Source organism: Giraffa tippelskirchi, chromosome 9 (genome assembly GCF_054371585.1).
Source record: "Giraffa tippelskirchi isolate mGirTip1 chromosome 9, T2T-mGirTip1v1.2.pri, whole genome shotgun sequence".
Lineage (NCBI taxonomy): Eukaryota > Metazoa > Chordata > Mammalia > Artiodactyla > Giraffidae > Giraffa > Giraffa tippelskirchi.
The window spans coordinates 6,575,106-6,596,366 of record NC_137283.1 but is presented as its reverse complement, the minus strand read 5'-3'; the positions used below and the strand labels follow the sequence as shown (position 1 = coordinate 6,596,366).

The following is a 21,261-nucleotide window of genomic DNA, read 5'->3' as shown; positions in this document are numbered from 1 at the left end:
GGTTTAAAAATATATCTTTGTTTAATGGGAGGTTGCCTACCTGAATGGGAGCGGGGTTTGGCGGAGAATGGATACATGTATACGGTATGGCTGAGTCCTTTCACTGTTCACCTGAAACCATCACACCACTATTAACTGGTTATACCCCAAAACAAAATGGGCTTCCTTGGTGGCCCAGTGGTAAAGAATCTGCCAGCAACGCAGCAGACCCAGGTTCGATCCCTAGGTCAGGAAGATCCCCTGGAGGAGGGCATGGCAACCCACTCCAGTACTCTTGCCTGGAGAATCCCATGGACAGAGGAGACCAGCAGGCTACAGTCCATGGGGTCACATGACTGAAGTGACTAAGCAGCAGCAATATAAAATGCTTCTGGTGTTAAAAAAAATTTAAAAAATATCTACAAAATTTTTTATGCGCTTCTTGGATGCAAGCATCCCTCAAATGATTCTGATGAACAGTGTGTGGCAGAAATGATGCTACGTGATTTGGGAGACTAAGTCATGGAAAGGACCATGTTGTGAGGACACTCAAGCAGTCCTGAGGGGAGAACCAGAGAGAGAGGAACAAGGTCTCCCATAGCAGCCCGCACCAACTTGCCAGCCAGGTGAGTGACTGCCTTGGAAGTGAATTTCCAGGCTCAGTGTAGCCTTAACTGACTGCAACCCATGAAGATACCAGACTGACCCTCAGGTAAACAGCTGATCCAGAACTGCCCAGCTAAGCTGCGCCTGAATTCCTGATCCACAGACAATGCAAGTGGTAACACGCGTTTACTGCTGTTTCAAGCTGTGACGCTTGGGGGTAATCCGTTACACAGTAAGAGCTTCCCAGGGGACGCTACCGGTAAAGAACCTGCCTGCCAAAGCAGGAGACGTAAGAGATGTGGGTTCGATCCCTAGGTCAGGAAGATCCCCTGGAGGACAGAATGGCTACCCACTTCAGTATTCTTGCCTGAAGAATCCCATGGACAGAGGAGCCTGGCAGGCTACAGTCCACAGGGTTTCAAAGAGTTGGACACAACTGAAGCGACTTAGCATGCACGTAACAGATGACCAATACACCAAGTGCACCCAACACGGGCTGTACCCAAGAAGCAGAGCGGTGGGTAGAGAGAACCGAGACCTAGGTTCATCACTAACTTCCTGTCCTCTCTAAGCCTCAGTCTGTGCCTCCATAAGATGGGTATAGCACTATCAAGGTTGCTGCAAGGTCTGAAGGTGTTTTGTGATCTCCAAAGATCTAGGTAAACAGCAGTCATTACTAGTCTCACATTTTTCTCCTCCAGAGGATGCTTAGCAGAGTTGGCATCTTGGCAGTTAAGGGTCCAAGAGTATTTAGCCAGTGGAAGAAAGTGGGGTCTGTTCTTGTAGTTAGAACCATGGGGCTCAGGTGTCAAGGACATGCTACAGTAGGTGCTGGCACATTTTTTTCTAGGAAAGGCTACAGAGTAAACGTTTTGGGCTTTCTGGGCCACGTGATCTCCATCACGACAACTCAATTCTGCCCCTGTGGCATGAAAGTGGCCACAGACACATGCAGGAGGACAGGAGTGACTGTGTTCCACGAACACCACAAAAGCAGGTGGCAGGGACTTCCCTGGTGGTCCACTGGTTAGGAATCCACCTCTCACAGAAATCGAGATGCAGACACAGAGGACAGACTTGTGGACACAGCAGGGGAAGGAGAGGGTGGGACGAGTGGAGAGAGCAGTGCTGAAGCATATACACGACCATGTGTAAACCAGCTGGCCGGTGGGAAGCTGCCGTGTAACACAGGGAGCAGGGCTCCGCGCTCTGTGATGACCCAGCGGGTGCTGGGAAGGAGGCTCAAGAGGGAGGGGATGGATGTATACTTAAAGCTAATTCACTGTGTTGTACAGCAGAAACTAATACAACATGGAAAAGCAATTATCCTCCAATTAAAAAAATAAAAAGAATCCACCATTCAAACGCAAGGGACTCAGGTTCAATCTTTGGTCGGGAACTAAGATCTCACAGGCTGCAGTGCAACTACGCCAGCGTGTCCCAACTAGAGAATCTGAGTGCTCTAGAGCTCACGCTCCAAGGCACGAGAAGCCCCTGCACAGCACAACAGCAACCGAGCGCAACCAACAACAACAAACAGACGGCAGGTGGGCCGTCATCCGCCAGCCTCTGCCCTTGAGCCTTGCAGGGGTAGAGGGTGTGGTCCCCACTGCAATGCGGTTACATAAGCGGCCCCCGCCCGCACCACCTGCACCATCCTGAGCTTGTCAGAAATGCACTCTCCGGCCAGCCAAGAGTTCTCCCAAGTCTCCAGCAGCTCGGCTTTGAGAAGGCCCTTCCTCCTCCCTTCCCGCTGACTCCCTCAGGAGCCCCATGCGCCAGGGACTTACAAGGGATCTTGGGTGACAATGGCTTGATCAGAGATCTCCTCACAAGGGACACACACTGGCTCCAATATTCTCCAGGAATCCGTGAATAACACTTGATTCGTGGTCCTGGGTAGCCAATAAGCAAAGGAGCAGCCAGTCCTGGTCAGATAGCAAAATAGAACTGAGAGGTAGCCACACTCTCAGGGTGAGGAAATACCCCAAGGCCACCTACATCCCCACAGCTGAGGGAGCCCCCTGAGGTCAGACGCCTGCCTGGCTCCCAGCCTTGCTGGCTTCTTTCAGCGAAATTCCTTGCTGATTTCCTTCCGTTTGGGTGAAGTGTGGGCAAAGGAGGGAAGGAAAAGGGATACCTTCTAAGGAGCAGCAAAGAGATGACAGGCTTATAGGGGACGTCCCTGATGGCTCAGTAGCTAAGGATCCGCCTGCTGAGGCCGAGACACGGGCTCAGTCCCTGGTCTGGGAAGATTCCCACGTGCCTCGGAGCAACTAAGCCCATGCACCGCAACTACTGAGCCCGCACCCCGCACCAAGAGGAGCCGCAGCAATGAGAAGCCCCAAGAGCGCAACTAGAGACTAGCCTCCACTCGCCGTAACTAGAGAAAAGGCTGTGCAGCAGTGAAGACTCAGTGCCGCCAAAAATAAATCATCTTTTCTAACTTCTAAAACAAGAAGAAGGAAAAGAAAGGCTTATAGGGAGGAAGCAGTAGGAAGGAAAAGGAAAAAGGAATTGTGGGGTGCGGGGAGGTGAGTCACTACAAAGCAGCACCTCCCCCTTCTCCCCGGGGGGAAGCTCCAATCCCATCCTGGCCGTGACCATCCTGCCTCTCAGCAGCATCACCGTCTGCCCACGGTAGACAGTCGCAGCGCTCATCTCAGACACACACAGCCACAGGGTGCAGAGGATCACGACCCCCTGGGCACAGTCAGGGTGAAAACTGCGGACTACGGTCTACAAAGCCGGGTCTGGGGTTTCTCTCGGCTCCGGACCCTCCCAGGACCGCCCACAGGGGCACAGCTCCACCCGAGGTCAAAAAACCCCCGTCTCACATGAACTAGTCTTCCTGTGCGCTGCCACCACTGCATCAGGGCCCCCTGCCGGCACGCCCCCTCCCCCCCCACCCCGGGTGAGTCTGTGTCCACGATGAGGGGCAGGGATTTCCACCTCTGTCTTCCCTCCGAGGCACCAGGAAGGGAGGAGATCAGATGGAGCGGTTCACACACTGTCAACAGTACAACATCAGGAGCCACACGGCCGCTCTTTAATGTCAATCTTAAAAGCCCTGAAATTAAAACCAAGCAAGGAGGTATGAACTGCTTCCCTCTGCCAAAGATGCCAAGCGCTTGCCCCACAGCGGCGGGTGTGAAAAGTTACTCTCATGTCAAGGAAGTCGGACCACTGCATTCCAGGTTAGGGAGCTCTGCAGCTGTCTGTCCGGGCTGCTTTTCTCTGCAGTCTGTCCTTCTCTTGGTCCACACGCTTTGTAGCTGTCTGACTGCCTCTGAGTGTAGAAAGTAAGGCTGTGCATCTTTGGCCGAGCTCGGATCCCTCGAGTGGCAGATCCCTTTCCTTCTAGGAAGCTGGAAAGGCCATTCTTGATTCCATGGTTTATGATTATCAGGCCTTTTTGTTTCAAACAGCAGGAAACTGGGGTGAGTTATACATCATAATCCCTGGAGAAGGAAATGGCAACCCACTCCAATATTCCTGCCAGGAAAATCCCATGAACAGAGGAGCCTGGCGGGCTACAGTCCATGGGGTCGCAGAGTCAGACACAACAGAGTGAGCAGGCATGCACACATACATCATAATGGTCAGTCCAGGAAACACCTGGGGACAGGCAACCTTCATCACATGCTTGACCCAACTAGCCTTTGCCCTTGGCACCAGCTAGACCAGGCTCAGTGGGGGCTGAAGGCCATGGTCAGTGAGGTCACAGCTGTGGAAATGGGGAAAGACAACCATCTGGCCCCTAGGAACAATCAAGAACGTCAAACTCAGTTTGAAGGTGAATCCAACCTCCACGTTTTTATGTACACCTCATTGGAGTCCGACCACCTGCCAGCTGGTGCACCTGACCCCCAAGGAGACTGGGCTGCCAGTCCACACCTGTCAGGAGATGAGCACAAATGCGCTGCAGGCAGAGAGACCGGCATCAACAGGAAGGCACCATACTGTCCCAGCTCTCCCAGAAAGAGAGCTGGCAGGGCCAGTGCAGAGGGTGCAGCCCCGCACCAGCTGGACAGACCCAAGGGTATCCCTGGAGATCAGCTCCGGCCCATCCCTTCCTTCCTTTTCAGACAGAAAAGCCGTGGAGTTCTTGCCCCAGGTTGTCAGAGAGTAAGAAAGAGGTGTTCTTTTGGGGGGAGGTGAAGAGGATTCAGAGGCACATGGGATCTTGGCTCCCCAACCAGGAATCACACCCACGCCCCCTGCAGTGGACGTCACCAGGGAAGTCCCCGGCAGAGGTGTGTTCTTACCCAGGGAGCAGACAGGCACCTAAGGAGAAACTAGCACCTAAATGTTAATTCTATTTTCAATTTTTTGATGAAGCTTTATACACTTTTTTTCCATAGCAGCGGTAGTATTTTACATTCCTGCCAGCAGGGCACATGGCTTCCCTCATAGCTCAGTTGGTAAAGAATCTGCCTGTGATGCAGGAGACCTGGGTTCAGCCCCTGGGTCAGGAAGATCTCCTGGAGAAGGAAATGGCCACCCACTCCAGTACTCTTGCCGGGAGAATCCCATGGACGGAGGAGCCTGGTGGGTTACAGTCCGTGGGGTTGCAAAGAGTCTCACATGACTTAGTGACTAAACCACCACCAGCAGGCAGAAGGGTTCCAATTTCTCCACATTCTTGGCAACACTTGTCATTGTGTCTTTTTGATAGCTGCTACCCTACTGGGTGTGAGGTGACATCTCATTTGATTTTGACTTGCATTTCCTTAATGGTCAGTGATGTTGAGCATCTTTTCATGAGCTTGTTGTTGGCCATCTGTCTTTTTTGGAGAAATGTTTAGCCAAGTTTTTTGCCCATTTAAAAATTGAATCTCTTGTTAAGTTGTAGGAGCTCTTTATATATTCTGGATTTTAATCCTGTATCCGATACTTGACTTGCAGATATGTTCTCTCATTCTGTCAGCTGCCTTTTCACTCTGCAGATGGTTTCCTTTGCTGTGCAGAAAAGTTTACATTTGATGTAGTCCTATTTTCCCTACTTTGGCTTCTGTTTTGGGTGTTATATTCAAGAAATCATGGGTGAATACAAAGTCATGAAGATTTTGCCCTATGTTTTCTTTTAGGAGTTCTATAATTCAGGTCTTATCTTGAGCTCTTTAATTCATTTTGAGTTCCTTTTTGTATATGATGTAAGGTAAGGTAAACAACTTCATTGGATGTATCCACTTCATTCTTGTGCCCGTGGCTATCCAAATTCCCCAATATCATTCGTTGAAAAGAATGTCCTTTCCCGTTGCTTTGCCTTGGCACTTGTGTTGAAGGTCATGTGACCATAGATGTGCGTGCTAAGTCGCTTCAGTTGTGTCCGACTCTTTGCGACCCTGAGGACTGTAGCCCTCCGGGCTCCTCTGTCCATGGGATTCTCCAGGCAAGAATACTGGAGTGGGTGGCCATTCCCTCCTCCAGGGGATCTTCCAGAACCAGGGATGGAAGCCACGTCTCTTACGTCTCCTGCACTGGCAGGCAGGTTCTTTAACACTAGCACCTCCTGGGACCACAGACACGAGGGTTTATTTCTGGGCTCTCTATTCTGACCCACTGGGCCGTATGTCTGCTGTTGGGAAAGGCAGTCTTGTCTGGGCAGTCTTCCGACCCTCACTCAGCTGTGTGAGAATGAGCCTCGGGCCTGGAACACCGCATTACTGAGAGATGAAGAACCTAGAGAGCCTGAGCGGGGGTTATCACCTTGCGTGGGAGTATCTTTTCCTGTTTCAAGCGCAATGAAGGTTCCTTTGTTCTGCATTAGTTACGTACACAATAGCCCTCAGGCACTCCCCCAGCTTTCAGTATTTCAGACTACACTGCGGAAGGGTTGAGGTCTTTCTACTGTGGCTCCAGAGGGGTGCTCACAGGCCAACTGTCCTGTGTTGGCGAATGAGGGGAACCAGTGAATGAGGAGTGACTGATGTCTACTATTGAAACTGATGTCTGTTCACCATATAGGTAAAGCCTTGTCCCATCACTTGGGTTTTCCTTGGTAACTCTAATACCCAGATACAATGGCAGAAGAGTCTGGAGTCCTTCCCGAGACTGGTAATCAGTAAGAGACGTTCTGCTCCCTTGGGATTGTTAAACAGAGACAGTACTCAGCTTGACATCTGTCTTTATGCCAGTACCATACTGTTTTGATCACCGCAGCTTTACAGTAAGTTTTGGAATCAGGAAGTGTAAGGACATTAGCTTTACTTTTCTTTCTCAAGATGTTTTAGATGTTTGGGATCTTTTGAAATTCTAAATGAATTTTTTCCTGCTTTTGAAAAAAACATTCTTTTGGGGTTTTGACAGGATTGTATTGAATCTGTAGACTGCTCTGTGCAGTATGAACATTTTAACAACATAAAGCCTTCCAATCCACACACATAGATGTCTTTCCATTTATTTGTATCCTCTTTCTTTCAGCAGTGTTTTGTAATTTCCACTGTACAAATCTTTTGCCTCCTTGATTAAGTTTATTCCAATGTATTTTATTCTTTTTGATGCTATTGTTAATTGGATTATTTAATTTCCTTTTTGGACTGTTCCGTGTTAGCCTATTAAAGTAGAATGAATTTTTGTGTGTGGATTTTGTATCCTGAAAGTTTGTTTAGTTCATTTATTTGTTCTAACAGTGGCTTTTTTTTTTTTTTTTTTGCTGGAATATTTAGGGTTTTCTACATATAAGATCATGTCATCTGTGAAGAAAGATAATTTTACTCCTTCATTTCCTATCTGGATGACTTTTATTTCTTTTTCTTGCCTAATCTGGTTAGGACTTTCAGTGCTCTGTTGAATGGAAGTAGGGAGAGTGGACATCCTTGCCTCATCTCAGAGGGAAAGCTTTCAGCTTTTCACCACTGAGTACAATGCTAATCATGGGTTTTCATATACAGTCTTATGTGGAGTTTGTTCCTAGTTTGATGAGCATTTTTATCTTGAAAGGGTGATGAATTTTGTCAAATGTTTTTTCTTCGTCAATTGAAATGATCACATAGTTTTTGTCCTTCATTGTGTTAATGTGGTGTGTTATACACTAATTAAGTTTCATATAGTGAACCATCCTTGCATTCAGTAATAAATTCCATCTGGTAATGAGGTATAGTACCTTTAATGTGTTGTTGAACCGTGTAGCACAGCCCAAGGAAAGGTCCAAGCAAGTGCAATCACGACAAGAAATGCTGGGCGATTCATTCAGGAGGAGCAATAAATGACTCTGGGTGCCCAGAGATGACTTACAGCCTCAGGAAGGCCAGGATGGGAGTAGCTGCCCTCCAGGCAGGGGCAAGGCTGGGACTCGGCACCCACCTGCTTTAAGGATGTGAGCAAAGGCCAGAAGGTTGGCAGTGAGACACACGGGGTGGCTGGCGCCACACGGCAGAGCTCAAACCAGCAGGTTAAGGAGTTCAGATTTTATTCACCAGGCAGGCGTCATAGGACCAGAGGCACTTTTGGAAACAGATATTTCTGGCGTCAGTGTTTCAGAGTGGGCACATTCTCAACATCTCCTTTGGCAACAGCTGCATGGGGAGAGCCAGTCATGTCATGGAGCGTGGGCGAGTTATCGGGAGGATCTGTTTCAATGTAACGTCGCCGAGACAGCCAGCGGGTGGGAGGAGTGGGGTGGGGGCCCTGCTGGGCTGGCATCCACACCACCTGGCTGCCTCTGCTGCTTCTTGGGAACAGACCTGCGTCCCTAAGAGCAGGTTCTAAGCCAGCTGTCCTGAGCCGGGTTCTTTCATGGGTACCATTAAGTGTTTGCATCCCAGGTGATGCCATCATCTACCACTGCTCCTGGAAGGGTGATGCCCCTCCCCTCAGTGGGTTCAGATGCTCCACCTGGCATTTTACAGTCAATCACTGGCCCCTGGGGACTTCCTTTGATAAGAAGAAATACTGTACACACACCTAATCTTGGGGAGAACCTGGCACTCCGCCAAAGTATGAAAGTGAAAGTTGCTCAGTCGTGTCCGACTCTTTGCGACCCCATGGACTATGCAATCCATGGAATTCTCCAGGCCAGAATACTGGAGTGGGTAGCCCATCCTTTCTCCAGGGGATCTTCCCAACCTAGGGATCGAACCCAGGTCTCCCACGTTGCAGGCGGATTCTTTACCAGCTGAGCTACCAGGAGGCCACATAATCTTAGCATCAATGTAAGCCAAAGATTCAGGGGTAAGTTAGGGGAAAGGTACTATCACAGATAAATAACTAAGTACCTGCAACAGATTGAATGTCTGTATCTCCCCCCACCAAATTCATATGCTGAAATCTAACCCCCAATATGATGGTATCTGGAGTGGGGCCTTTGCAGATGATTTGATCATGAGCATGGAGTCCTCATGAATGGGGTTAGAATCCTTATGAAAGAGTCACCAGGAAGCTCCCTCTCCCCTTCAGTGAGAAGCCAGCAATCTATTAAGTAGGAAACAGGCTCTCACCAGACACCTAATCTGCCAGTACCTTGGCCTTGGAGCTCCCATCTTCATAACTGTAAGAGATAAATTTCTGTGGCTGCAACCTCCCTGGTGGTCCAGTGGTTAAAAATTCACCTTGTAATGCAGAAGGCAGAGGTTCGATCCCTGGTCCGGGAAGATTTCACATCCCGTGGAGCAACTGAGCCCACATGTTCTGGAGCCCATGTGTGGCAACTACTTAGCCCGAGCGTCATAACTAGGGAGTCCCTGTGCCACAATTTAAAAAATAAAAAAGATAGCACATGTTGCGGCGAAGATCCCGCATAACATAACTAAGACCCAACACAGTCAAATAAACACATAAAACAGTCACAAATTTTTCTGTGGTTTATAAGCCCCCTATAAGCCTCCTAGCCTATGTTATTTTGTTACAGTAGCTGAGCAGACTAAGAAAGTACCTTTTCACTGAGAATCAGAATCAGAAATACTGCAGAGGGGAAAGCTCACAGGAATTTTAAATATAAAATATAAAAATCACCCCTGTCAAAAAAAAAAAAAAACAAAACCCACCTGGGTAGCTTCAGGCCTCACCCTTAGATCCTTGAGTTTGCTTTCAGAGGTTGGGGATATTTTTGGTTGAAAAACTTGATAAGCCCAGGTTCATGGAAACAACACTGGTTAATCTGGACAGGTACTGTGACATCTTCCTTCCACTGAATGTTGAAAGACAAGTCCCCTCCCCTCCCCCAGGAGAAACTTGTCACCCAAGAAACTCGTTATCTTCTTCCCTAAAGAAGAGGCGACCATGGAAGTGTTTCTTAAGGCAGTCAATAACAATGCGTCTCTGTTTCTGGAACTTTTCCTTGTAGCTGAGTTACACCAGGAACCCCTAGGTCTAGTTCACTATTTATATAGACAAGTGATGATCCCCCGGGGATGGTCACAAACCAGTGCTCCTGTGGGGAGAGAGCAAACTAGCCAAGATGGTGTGCTCAGACCCTCTCACCCCATGTCGTGTAAATAATGACCGTTAACCCTGAGATCACGTACGGGGCTGTGCATGTGCATCACGAGGCGCCGGAGTGCTCACGGACTGCTCTGAGCTTCGCCGTGAAAGCCCTGGCTGCGGTTGCACTGGGGCTACCCTGGAGCGATATCTCGGTTACGTCATCCGAGGCTATGCTGTGGCTACATTATTGCTACATTATGGTTATGCTATGACCGCTGCTATGGCTGCTGCCTCAGCCAGGAGAGAATAAACGTGTTCACAGTTACTACGGCTCCTCGAGTCTCCTCGCCTCTCACCTCGTGCCTTGCCTACCCTGGGTTCAGCCAACAGTGTGGACAGTATGAACAGTGAGACAGCTGGCGTCACGAACAGAAGCAGCGATACAGCTCCCATTAAAACTGGAGGGAGATGCTGCTGCCAGTCGGGCTGAAACTGTAAACAGTTCACCAAGCTCCTGCCTGGGCATGATGATCTGAGAGACCCCAACCTCTTTTTCCCTTAGACGAGCTTAACAGTGATAATTCCCTAAATGAGAAAAAGAGGTCCAGCCTTCACTCTTGCAGAGAGGCCTGGTAAAGCTTCATGTAAGAAGGGGACCAACAGGTCAATAAACCTGAGATGATTCCACTAAATTGGCAGCCTGCCTCCCGGAGACAGAACATTTCAGCAAATAGGCATTTATAACCTTTATAACAAGTTCATGTTCTCTTTGGAAAGGAGAGGCCCAGAGAGTATTTTTCACAGGGGATAACTTGAGGGCACGTGTGGATGGAAGCAGGTTTCTGAACCCAGGAGATACAGCTCCTAGACTTGAGAAAAGTTTCCATGTTATAAGCAAACAACTTTGAGCCTAGGCCCCAGACACCACACTTGACTATTCCTAAGTGAATGACCCAATAGGTGGTGTTGTGAACCACTAGTAAAATGAGAAGTCTGATCACTGTGAACAGACGGAAAAGAAGGAAGGTCCTGATGGAGAAATTAAGCTCAGCCAACGCAGCTGCAGAAACACGGGGCTGGTGTGCACGCCTGGGTTCACCAGAAATGCGCCCAATTCACGTGGCCTGTCTCAAAGCCATTCACTGCTGCGTGTGCGAGCGTGCTTAGTCACTCGCTCGTGTCTGACTCTTTGTGACCCCATGGACTGTAGCCAGCCAGGCTCCTCTGTCCCTCAGAATTTCCAGGCAAGATTTGCCATTCCCTTCTCCAGGGCATCTTTCCCACTCAGGGAACAAACCCGGGTCCTCCTGCATTGCAGGTGGATTCTTTACCACCTGAGCCCCCAGGGAAGCCCAACTGCTGAGTTCACCCAAATATGCCAGCAACTGAAAGAACCAATCAGCCTTGGGTGGGGCCTGCATCATTTTACAGGAGAAAATAAAAAGAAACAGCTAGCATTCCCAGAGTTCGTATTACGGGCTCAGGGATTTCTAAGTACTCAATTTACAAGTACCAAGGACACAGGCCTCTTCCCGGGACCCCCACGGGGAGGGAATCCCATCACTGAGCACTGAAGTCAGCAAAGTGTTTCTGTGAAGGGCCAGAGAGTAAATACTTCAGGCTTTTGCAGGACAGACAGTTGCAGTAACTCGTCTCTGTGGCTGAGACCTGGGAGCAGCCTGTATCTCAACAAATGGGCGTGGCCGTTTGAACAAACATTCCTGAAAACTGGCACCAGGACAGACTTGGCCCCCTGACTGTGCTTTGCCTGCTCCTGATCTAGCAAATTACAGCCACCATTTCCCTGCTCTTCAAAAATAGTTCGGGATACTAAGGTCGGGCTCCCCTACCTGGGAGTTCTTCACCAGGATGCTCCCCTGAAGACGTCAGGGCAGGACGTGGCTCTCTCTCTGCCAGTCCACACGCACGCATACAGGTACACAGGTAGACTTTCACCAGCTGTGTGTCCCTCCCCCTCTCCCCAAGGGCTGTGCTAAGTTGCTTCAGTCGTGTCCGATTCTTTTCGACCTCATGGACTGTAGCCCGCCAGGCTCCTCTGTCCATGGGATTCTCCAGGCAAGAATACTGGAGTGGGTTGCCATGCCTTCTGCCGGGGGATCTTCCCAACCCAGGTATCGAACCCGTGTCTCCTGAATTGCAAGCGGATTCTTTGCAGCTGAGCCACTGGGGAAGCACCCCCTCCTCCCCATACAATTTTCTATTTTCAGCAGATTGTCAAATGAACAAGCTGGTGCACAACCCAAGTCTCACTTAGGACCCCGATGCCATTAAAACAGCACCATGTTTCCCAGGGACGCATGCTGATACAGCTTTTTCACCAGCAGGAAAATACACCTCTGACCTGCGTGTTGTTTTATTTTTTTATTTTTTGGTCACAAAACCACTTGGCTTGCGGGATCTTGGTTCCCCAACCAGGGATGGAACCTGGGTGCCCTGAAGTGGAAACTTGGGAGTCTTAACCACTGGATTACCAAGGAATTCCCTTGGGTTCTTTTCTTTTTTCTTTTTTAATATTTACTTGTTTATTTGGCTGCGCCAGGTCTTGTGACATGTGGGATCTTAGTTCCCTGACCAGGGATTGAACCCGAGCCCCCTGCATTGGGAGTCTTAGCCACTGGATCAGCAGGGAAGTCCTATAGGTGTTGTTTTTAAACTCTTTCTCCTCCTTGGGTCACATAAATAAAAGGGTCAGTCTTTTTCATATCAGCACTGATTTCTGAAGACCAAAACAACTGCCAACACAGGAAAACTCCAGAAAAGGAAAGTCACCCACTGTCACCCAACAACTACAAGGATACTTTAAAAACAAGTTTTGGGGTAGGGGTAGAGAGAGAAAAAAAGAAGTCATTAGCTGCTAAAGGAACCACTGTCCTAACCTCGGATGAAGGGTGGGAAGTAAAATAAGACCACGGGGTCAAATAAAGTCCCTTCTGTTTCCCAGTGATCTGGGAGGGAGAGAAACAAGATTTGCATGGAGTTTCAGAGAGGAAAGGAAGCCACATGTCCTTCCTCCCTCGTCTCACCTAACACGCCCCAACCCCGGGGCTGTAAGTAAATCCAGTGCCTTTTAAATATAACTTTATTTATTTATTTATTTATGGCTGTGCTGGGTCTTTGCTGCTGCCCAGGCTTTTCTCCAGCTGTGGAGAGCACGGGCTACTCTCCAGCTGCAGGGACAGGGCTTCTCACTGTGTGGCTTCTCTTGTTGCGGGGCATGGGCTCTAGGGCACGCGGGCTTCCGCAGTTGCGGCTCCTGGGCTCTAGAGCACAGGCTCAGTTGCTCCTCTGCATGTGGGATCTTCCCAGATCCAAGATCAAACCCATGTTTCCTGCATTGGCAGGTGGATTCTCTATCACTGAGCCACCAGGGAAGTGCCAATGGTATTTCATAATAGCTTTACCGAGATATAGTTTTTTTTAACACTTATTTATTTGGTTGTACTAGGTCTTAGTTGCAGCATACTGGATCTTCAGCTGTCCCAATAAGAACTCTTAGCTGCAGCATGTAGGATCTAGTTTCCTGACCAGAAATCAAATCTAGACCCCTGCACTGGGAGTACAGAATCTTAGCCACTGGACCACCAGGGAAGTCTCTATTGAGATGTAATTTACAAACTATAAAACGTACCCATTTAAAGTGTACAATGCAGTGCATTTTAATGTATTCACAGAATTGTACAACTGTCACCATCGTGTACAATGCAGTGCATTTTAATGTATTCACAGAACTGTACAACTGTCACCATCATTCTAGAATATTTTCATCACCGTAAAGAAACTCCTTCCCCACTAGCAGTCTCTCCCCTTTCCTGCCACCACCACCACCTTTAGCCCTGAGCCACCAATGACCTACTGTCTCTCCAGATCTGGACATTTCATATAAACAGAATTATGTAACACACAGCTCCTGCGTCTGGCTTCCATGTTGTAGCATGTGTCAGTAGCATGTATTCTTTTTCAACGTCTGAATAACATTCCATTGTATGCCTCACTGCATGTCACTTGTCCATTTATCAGCTGATGGGCATTTGGGTTGCTTCCGCTTTTTCGCTTTTATGATCCAAGTGTTTGTGTGGGCATACATTTTCGTCTCTCTGAACTCTAACTCCATTTCAGATGCACAAAGGAACCTGATTAAGGACTGGAGGCAGCGGCACTGAGGTCAGTTTAGGTTTTCGACAACAGACTCACAGATCTCCAGTGAGAAGCAGAAGTTTCTCGTGGAGCTCCCTCCCTGACACAGCGGCTCAGGGCGGAACACCAGCAGGAGGAAGCCCACAGGGGCCCTGACTTTCAAGTTCACGCTGCACATTACTGATTGCAACTCCCAAAGCCTTTTGTGTCAAGCGTCCGGATGTGAGCTGACAAACCTCTATTTCCTACCGTGGGTTGTTTTTTTCGAGGGTGGTTTTGATAGCTCTGCCATGCCTGCCTGCTCAGCAGAGCTGCTGCTAAGTCACTTCAGTCGTGTCCAACTCTGTGCGACCCCATAGACGGCAGCCCACCAGGCTCCCCCGTCCCTGGGATTCTCCAGGCAAGAACACTGGAGTGGGTTGCCATTTCCTTCAATGCACAAAAGTGAAAAGTGAAAGTGAAGTTGCTCAGAGTCGTATCCGACTCTTCGCGACCCCACGGACTGCAGCCCACCAGGCTCCTCCATCCATGGGATTTTCCAGGCAAGAGTACTGGAGTGGGGTGCCATTGCCTTCTCCGCAGAGCTAGTCTACACAAATATCTGAATATTTTGTTGCCTCTTACCCTTTTTAGCTGATCAGAGTGAGTGTTAAATGGAAGAGTGGAATCACCGATGCAGGCAACAGCATCGTTAACTACGTGTTCACAGGACCAAAGTGAGCAGACTGTCCAGCTGAGAAGAACAAACTTCACGTGTAGGAAACGCTGGAAGTAGCTCTCTGGGGAGCATCTAAAAAGCAAGATGCGGTGATGAATGAAGCGGTGAAACCTCTTAAAGTGCAGACTGAGAATTAACATTCTGAGAAAAGAACCCCATGGTCAAACTTCGAGTGGGACAGTGTTGTGACTGGAGAAGGGGTTGGGAAGTTGACAATTTTTTTTTTTAATATAATTATTGCCAAAAAATATTAAAAGATAATTCCTGTCTTTTAGAGCTACTTACTAAAATCTTTACAGGTGAAATGACATTTCCTTCTAAATCCTCCTGGAGGCAGAATGGGTAGGAATATAGAAGCAGCATAAATTAACAATGACTGAGGCTGAGTGGTAGGTAGATGGGAGTATATTATACTCAGTTTGAAATTTCTCATAATAAAATTAAAATAAAACCATACATTACTGAGACCTAAACCTAGAGAGAAATTCCCAGGGTCTCCGCGCCGTTATGGTGACAGTCTGCTGTCACCTTTATGAAAAGAGGAAAGTTGGGGTGGAAATTCCTTCTAATTTTTAAAAAAATTTTAAAAATATTTATTTATTTCTTTGGCTGCACTGGGTCTTGGTTATGGCATGTGAGACCGAGTTCCCAATCCAGGATTGAATCCAGGCCCCCTCTGAGCATTGGGAGCTCAGAGCCGTAGCCACTGAACCACCAGGGATTGCTGCCTCCTAATTATTTCCCTTTGTCAAACAGGTAAGACACTGATATAGCTGGAAATGGAGAAGTACAGAGTCAGACAGTGAGGCACCTCCTGGTCACCAGATCCCTCTTGGGTTTCTCTTGCCACAGAGGGTTCCCTCCTTCCACCCAGAGGCAAACACTGTTATTAGTTTCTCCTGCATCTTTCCCAAATTATACTTAACTCTCCCCCTCCGCCTCCCCTTGCTGTCCTGACAACGCCCTTTGGAGATCTTTTCCCGGAACGTGTGCTGGGTCGCTTCAGTCATGTCCGACTCTGCAACTCTATGGACTGCAGCCTGCCAGGCTCCTCTGTCTATGGGACGCTCCAGGCCAGAATACTGAAGTAGGTTGTCATGCCCTTCTCCAGGGGATTTTCCCAACTCAAGTATCGAACCCATGTCTCTTAAGTTTCCTGCACTGGCAGGCAGGTTCTTTACCACTAGTGCCACCTGGGAAGCCCAGAAATCATCCTTAGTTAGTCAGTTAGTTCAGTCGCTCAGTCGTGTCCGACTCTTTGTGACCCCATGGACCAAAGCATGCCAGGCCTCCCTGTCCATCACTAACTCCTGGAGTTTACTCAAACTCATATCCATTGAGTTGGTGATGCCATCCAACCATCTCATCCTCTGTCATCCCCTTCTCCTCCCACCTTCAATCTTTCCCAGCATCAGGGTCTTTTCTAATGAGTCAGCTCTTCGCATCAGGTGGCCAAAGGATTGAAGCTTCAGCTTCACCATCACTCCTTCCAATGAATATTCAGTGCTGATTTCCTTTAGGATGGACTGGTTTCATCTCCTTACAGTCCAAGGGACTCTCAAGAGTCTTCTCCAACACCACAGTTCAAAAGCATCAATTCTTCGGCGCTCAGCTTTCTTTATAGTCCAACTCTCACATCCATACATGACTACTAGAAAAGCCATAGCTTTGACTAGATGGATCTTTGTTGGCAAAGTAATGTCTCTGCTTTGTAATATGCTGTCTAAGTTGGTTATAACTTTCCTTCCAAGGAGTAAGCATCTTTTAATTTCTGCAGTCACCATCTGCAGTGATTTTGGAACCTCAAAAAATAAAGTCAGCCACTGTTTCCACTGTTTCCCCATCTATGTGCCATGAAGTGATGGGACTGGATGCCATGATCTTAGTTTTCTAATGTTGAGCTTTAAGCCAACTTTTTCACTCTCCTCTTTCACTTTCATCAAGAGGCTCTTTAGTTCTTCTTTGCTTTCTGACATAAGGGTGGTGTCACCTGCATATTGAGGTTATTGGTATTTCTTCCAGCAATCTTGATTCCAGCTTGTTCTTCAACCAGCCCAGCGTTTCTCATGATGTACACTGCATATAAGTTAAAGAAGCAGGGTGACAATATACAGCCTTGACAGACTCCTTTCCCTATTTGGGACCAGTCTGTTGTTCCATGTCCAGTTCTAACTGTTGATTCCTGACCTGCATACAGATTTCTCAAGAGGCAGGTCAGGTGGTCTGGTATTCCCATCCCTTTAAGAATTTTCCACAGTTTGTTGTGATCCACACAGCCAAAGGCTTTGGCATAGTCAATAAAGCAGAAATAGATGTTTTTCTGGAACTCTCTTGCTTTTTCGATCATCCAACGGAAAGCATCCTATTTCTCATTAAACTGCTACATAATGTTCCCGAGTATAGAGTCTCTGCCAGTTGCTTCCGGTCTCCTGCTCTGCCAACAGCACTGCAAGGAATCACCTTGTACAAATATCATTTTGTACACAATCAGGCTCGCTGTAGGGTAAATTTATATAGCAGTGTAACTCCTAAGTCAGAGTACCTGGGTCTGTCCTTACAAAGAACAGCTGTTCAACTGCCCTTCATAAAGGTTAGACTTCTGCTCACTTTTATTTACTTTTCCACTGGCAATATGTGAATTTCAAAATAAAATCCAGACAACGTCAGGAGTATCTCTTGCCTCCTACCCTTTAACAGTAAGTCTTTCCTCCAACATGAACGCTTATTTTCCTGCTAAATGTCATTTTAAGTGAGATGGACCAAGTCAGATGTGAAGAGTTTACTTTAGAGAAGTACTCATGGTTGACCACACTTAACTGTGTAATCTATGTTTTAAGTCTTACATAAAAAATAAGCTAACATTTACTGAGCAGCCCCTAAGGGCTAGGCAGTGCTGCAAGCCCCTTCCCTGGATCCACACGCTTAGACCTTGCACGATTCTGAGGTCAATTCTACCACCAATCTCAGTTCAGATGAGGAGGGAAGCCCAAACCGAGTGACCGTCCCAGGACACATGGCTGGAGACTGACAGACCGAAGTCAGGGGTCCCCCACTCCCCCCTCCACCGCCCTGAGAGTTAGAAAAACCTACAAATTCAGATCCCAGGCCACTTCCCTCCCAATAGCCAGGTCTCTAATAGTCACATGTCAGTCTGTGGTTCCGTTTTCAAACACTGTCTTATCCTGCATTTTTAGGAATAAATTATACCCCAAAGCATTTTCTTATCAGAGCAAAATATCTACCATATTGGCAAACAGACTTTCAAACTGGGTTCACAACCGGTTGGATTTCAGCTGAGGGTGGAGTTCTGAAATATTAATAAATGGAAGATGTTTCACAGGTAAAAAGGAGAGGGACTTCCCTGATAGGCCAGTGGTTCAGAATCTGCCTTTCAATGCAGGGGGTGCAGGGTCGATCCCTGGTCGGGAAGCTAAGATCCCACGTGCCTCACGGCTGAAAAACCAAAATATAAAACGAAGCAATAGTGTAACAAATTCAATAAACACCTGAAAAATGGTCCACATCAAAAAAGAATTTTTTTTAAACCCACAGCAGTCCATATGTTCTATGATGTAGGAAGAAAAAAAAAAAGAGCTGAACCTAGCACTGAGGAGGTCTCTCACCATGTAAGCGACTGGTTTCTAAAAACTGAACTGAAAAATTCAACTTTCAACGCAAGTCACTCAGTTCTCCTTCACACCTCATCCCCTTCAAATACATTTAGAGTCTCAACGGAAGTTGCTGCTGTCCAGGAAAACTACTCCCAAATTCGCAAAGCAGGCGCTTTTTTATTCAGCTTCCGTTTCATATTCACAGAGCTTCAAGCTCACAAATGACGCAACGCCTCCGTAAGGCCCTACACGTTTAGCCACAAACTCTCTTACAGAAAAGTTCACATTCTTGTCCTGGCTTTTGTCAACTGGCTTCGAAGTTGTTCTGAGAAGCTGTCCATGTGTCAGGGCTCGAGACCACCCTTGAAAACACTAGGGTCTGAGTTCATCTCCAGCGATATTTTGAAAAAGACAATGGCCTCAATCTCATCCAATAGGCTCCACCAGGAGATGGATCCCAGCAAGTCAAAAAGGTGGAATGAGAGGAGGTATTGAGTACAATTTTAGATTTCAGTGAATTTCCTTTTGGAAATTCCCAGAGGATGTCTAGTTATTTCAAGGAATGTCAAGAGCCTCTCAAAAGAGAGCTAATTTAAGACCTCCCCGGGGGTCCAGTGGTTAAGACACCATGCTTCCAATGCAGGGGCTGTGGGTTCAATCCCTGGTCAGGGAACTAAGATCCTGCACGCTATGCAGCCAAAAAAAAAAAAGGTAATAGAGTAAACTTTTTTTTAATAAAAGATCCAATTTATTTTAAAAAAGGGGAGGTGGGAGAGAGGCATTTGGTTTTCTTAAAAGGAATAACATAGGTTGTCAACCCCAGATAATTTAGGAATTAGTGTCTAACACCACAAGCCACTAAAAAATATGTCACCAGCTCCCTAAGTCACATTTTTCAAAATATGTTCTGAGACAGTCCAAAAAACAGGGTTCACGGTCCAATTAGTCTGGGAAAGGCTGGACTTAGTCTCAGAAATGTAGCCCATTACGGCCTCAGAAGGGCCTCCCAGGAATAATATAAACATTGTCTAGCCTGGCCTTTTCCAAACTGACTCAGCATGGACCCTCTTTCACTTCCAAGGTAATACTCCAGGGATCCCAGTGTGGGCATCTTCTCGGCACCAAAGGCGCCTCTTTGCTGCACTCTCTTCATCCTGCCTGGTCTGGTCAGTGCCCCCATCTCTTCTTCCTTTAACTGCAAAGTTTTGAAAACAGCGATGGCGGCTTAGCTCCGTTTGTTTCCCCATTTACTTTATCCACCGAATGGATGCCCAAAGGCCCATTGAGGCTCTCCAGAGTCGGCGAGTAGGAACACAGAAATGGACGGATGTGCCGGGAAGTTCCCCCACTTACTCAAGTATCAAGCTCACTAGAACTCACCAGTCAACATCTCTGCAAGAGGCTGTCAATGTCTCCATCAGTGATGCCTCAACCGGACCCACAAGGCCCATTCTAGAAAACTCTCCCTCCTTACCAACAATGGAAAGAAAGAAAAAAGATATATTAAGAAAAAAATTTTCACAGGGACCTCCCTGGTGGTTGAGTGGCTAAGACGCAGCACTCCCAATGCAGGGGACCCAGCTTGAACTAGATCCCGCAAGCCACAGCTAAGACCCGGCACGGCCAAATAAACAAATCCTTTTTTAAAAAATAAAAAATTCCTGTCGTACTCTTCTTACGCATACTCCCTGAGCAGAGCCCTGCCTTCAAGTCAGGGTATTTCCTAAATGGTTAGTCCAGAGGTCCAGAGGCACTGTTCAAAGCCTGTGCCCAGAGCTGATAATAAAGGATGAGCGACAATCCCGGCAATGAAATTCTCAGCTTCCCATGAGGAAACCCCCACACACAATTGCAGTGTGACTGCTCTCTTGCGCTGCAGGAAAATGCCCCTAGAACAAAGCAGTCAAGGGCTTGTAAGTCCAACCTAGTTTCACCGAACTTGTGTCTTCCTTGGGCACCCCTTGCAGTCAGGGACGAAGCTCCCTGTTAAGATGTCATTTACTGAATGGGACGTCTCTAAAGCACCTCCAGAGGATCAGAGGAGTCAGGGATCAGGTGTACTTTTCATTAGAGCAAAAGTACGCTGGACTGTAAATTCAAGCTACTGCCTTGCAGTGTAGGCAAAATTCCTCTGCTCTACCCTCCATGATGGAATTCTGATGGGATCATCCAACAACCTTCCCTCAAAGATGTACCCACGTGACTTCTTTTATTTTTTTTTGGCCACACCTTTCAGCATGCAGGATCTTCGTTCCCTGACCAGGGATCAAGCCTGTGCCCCCTGCAATGGAAGCACAGAATTCTCACCACAGGACAGCCAGGGAGATCTCCCATGTGGCTTGTTAAAATCCATGTAGTAGTTTTGGGATATCTGAGTTACTGAGAAAAAAAAAAAAAAAACTCAAAAAACTTTAAAAAATCACCCATACCTTCACTGCTCCTTCCCCCACATGTAACTTACACGGCGAACGTTAGGAAGCGTGAATTTCCTACTCTGCTTTAGTTTGGTTTTGAAATGTCCTCTTTTTGCTACCTCTTTTCTAAAGATTAAGCCAGGAAAAGAAAGACTGGATGTGAGAATCCCAAACGACCCTGCAAGATGCAGGGCCAGCCCAGCACGGGCAAGGGTGACGGTCATCAGAGGTAGCAAACCCTTCCCTCTCCAAGTGCTGGCGCCGCCATATGAAGCTCCCAGCCCCTACTGGACTTCATTGTTCAGTCACTCAGTTGTGTCCAGCTCTTTGTGACCCCGTGGGCTGCAGCACGCCAGGCTTCCCTGTCCTTCACCATTTCCCGGAGTTTGCTCAAACTCATGTCCATCAAGTC

The 21,261-nt window shown here is 47.7% G+C and overlaps 1 protein-coding gene across 3 annotated transcripts in view; it reads right to left on the bottom strand.

Moving 5' to 3' along the window:
* The window catches only part of CMTM8 (CKLF like MARVEL transmembrane domain containing 8), a 91,686-nt gene that overhangs the window by 17,168 nt on the left and 53,257 nt on the right, over positions 1–21,261 (bottom strand). The window contains exon 2 of one of the 3 annotated variants that reach the window (XM_081527092.1): positions 14,731–14,896. The exons of the other annotated variants lie outside the window; for them this stretch is intronic. Coding sequence (XP_081383218.1) covers positions 14,731–14,896 — 166 coding nt within the window. The remainder of the gene's footprint in view (positions 1–14,730; positions 14,897–21,261) is intronic. 3 annotated transcript variants of the gene reach the window in all.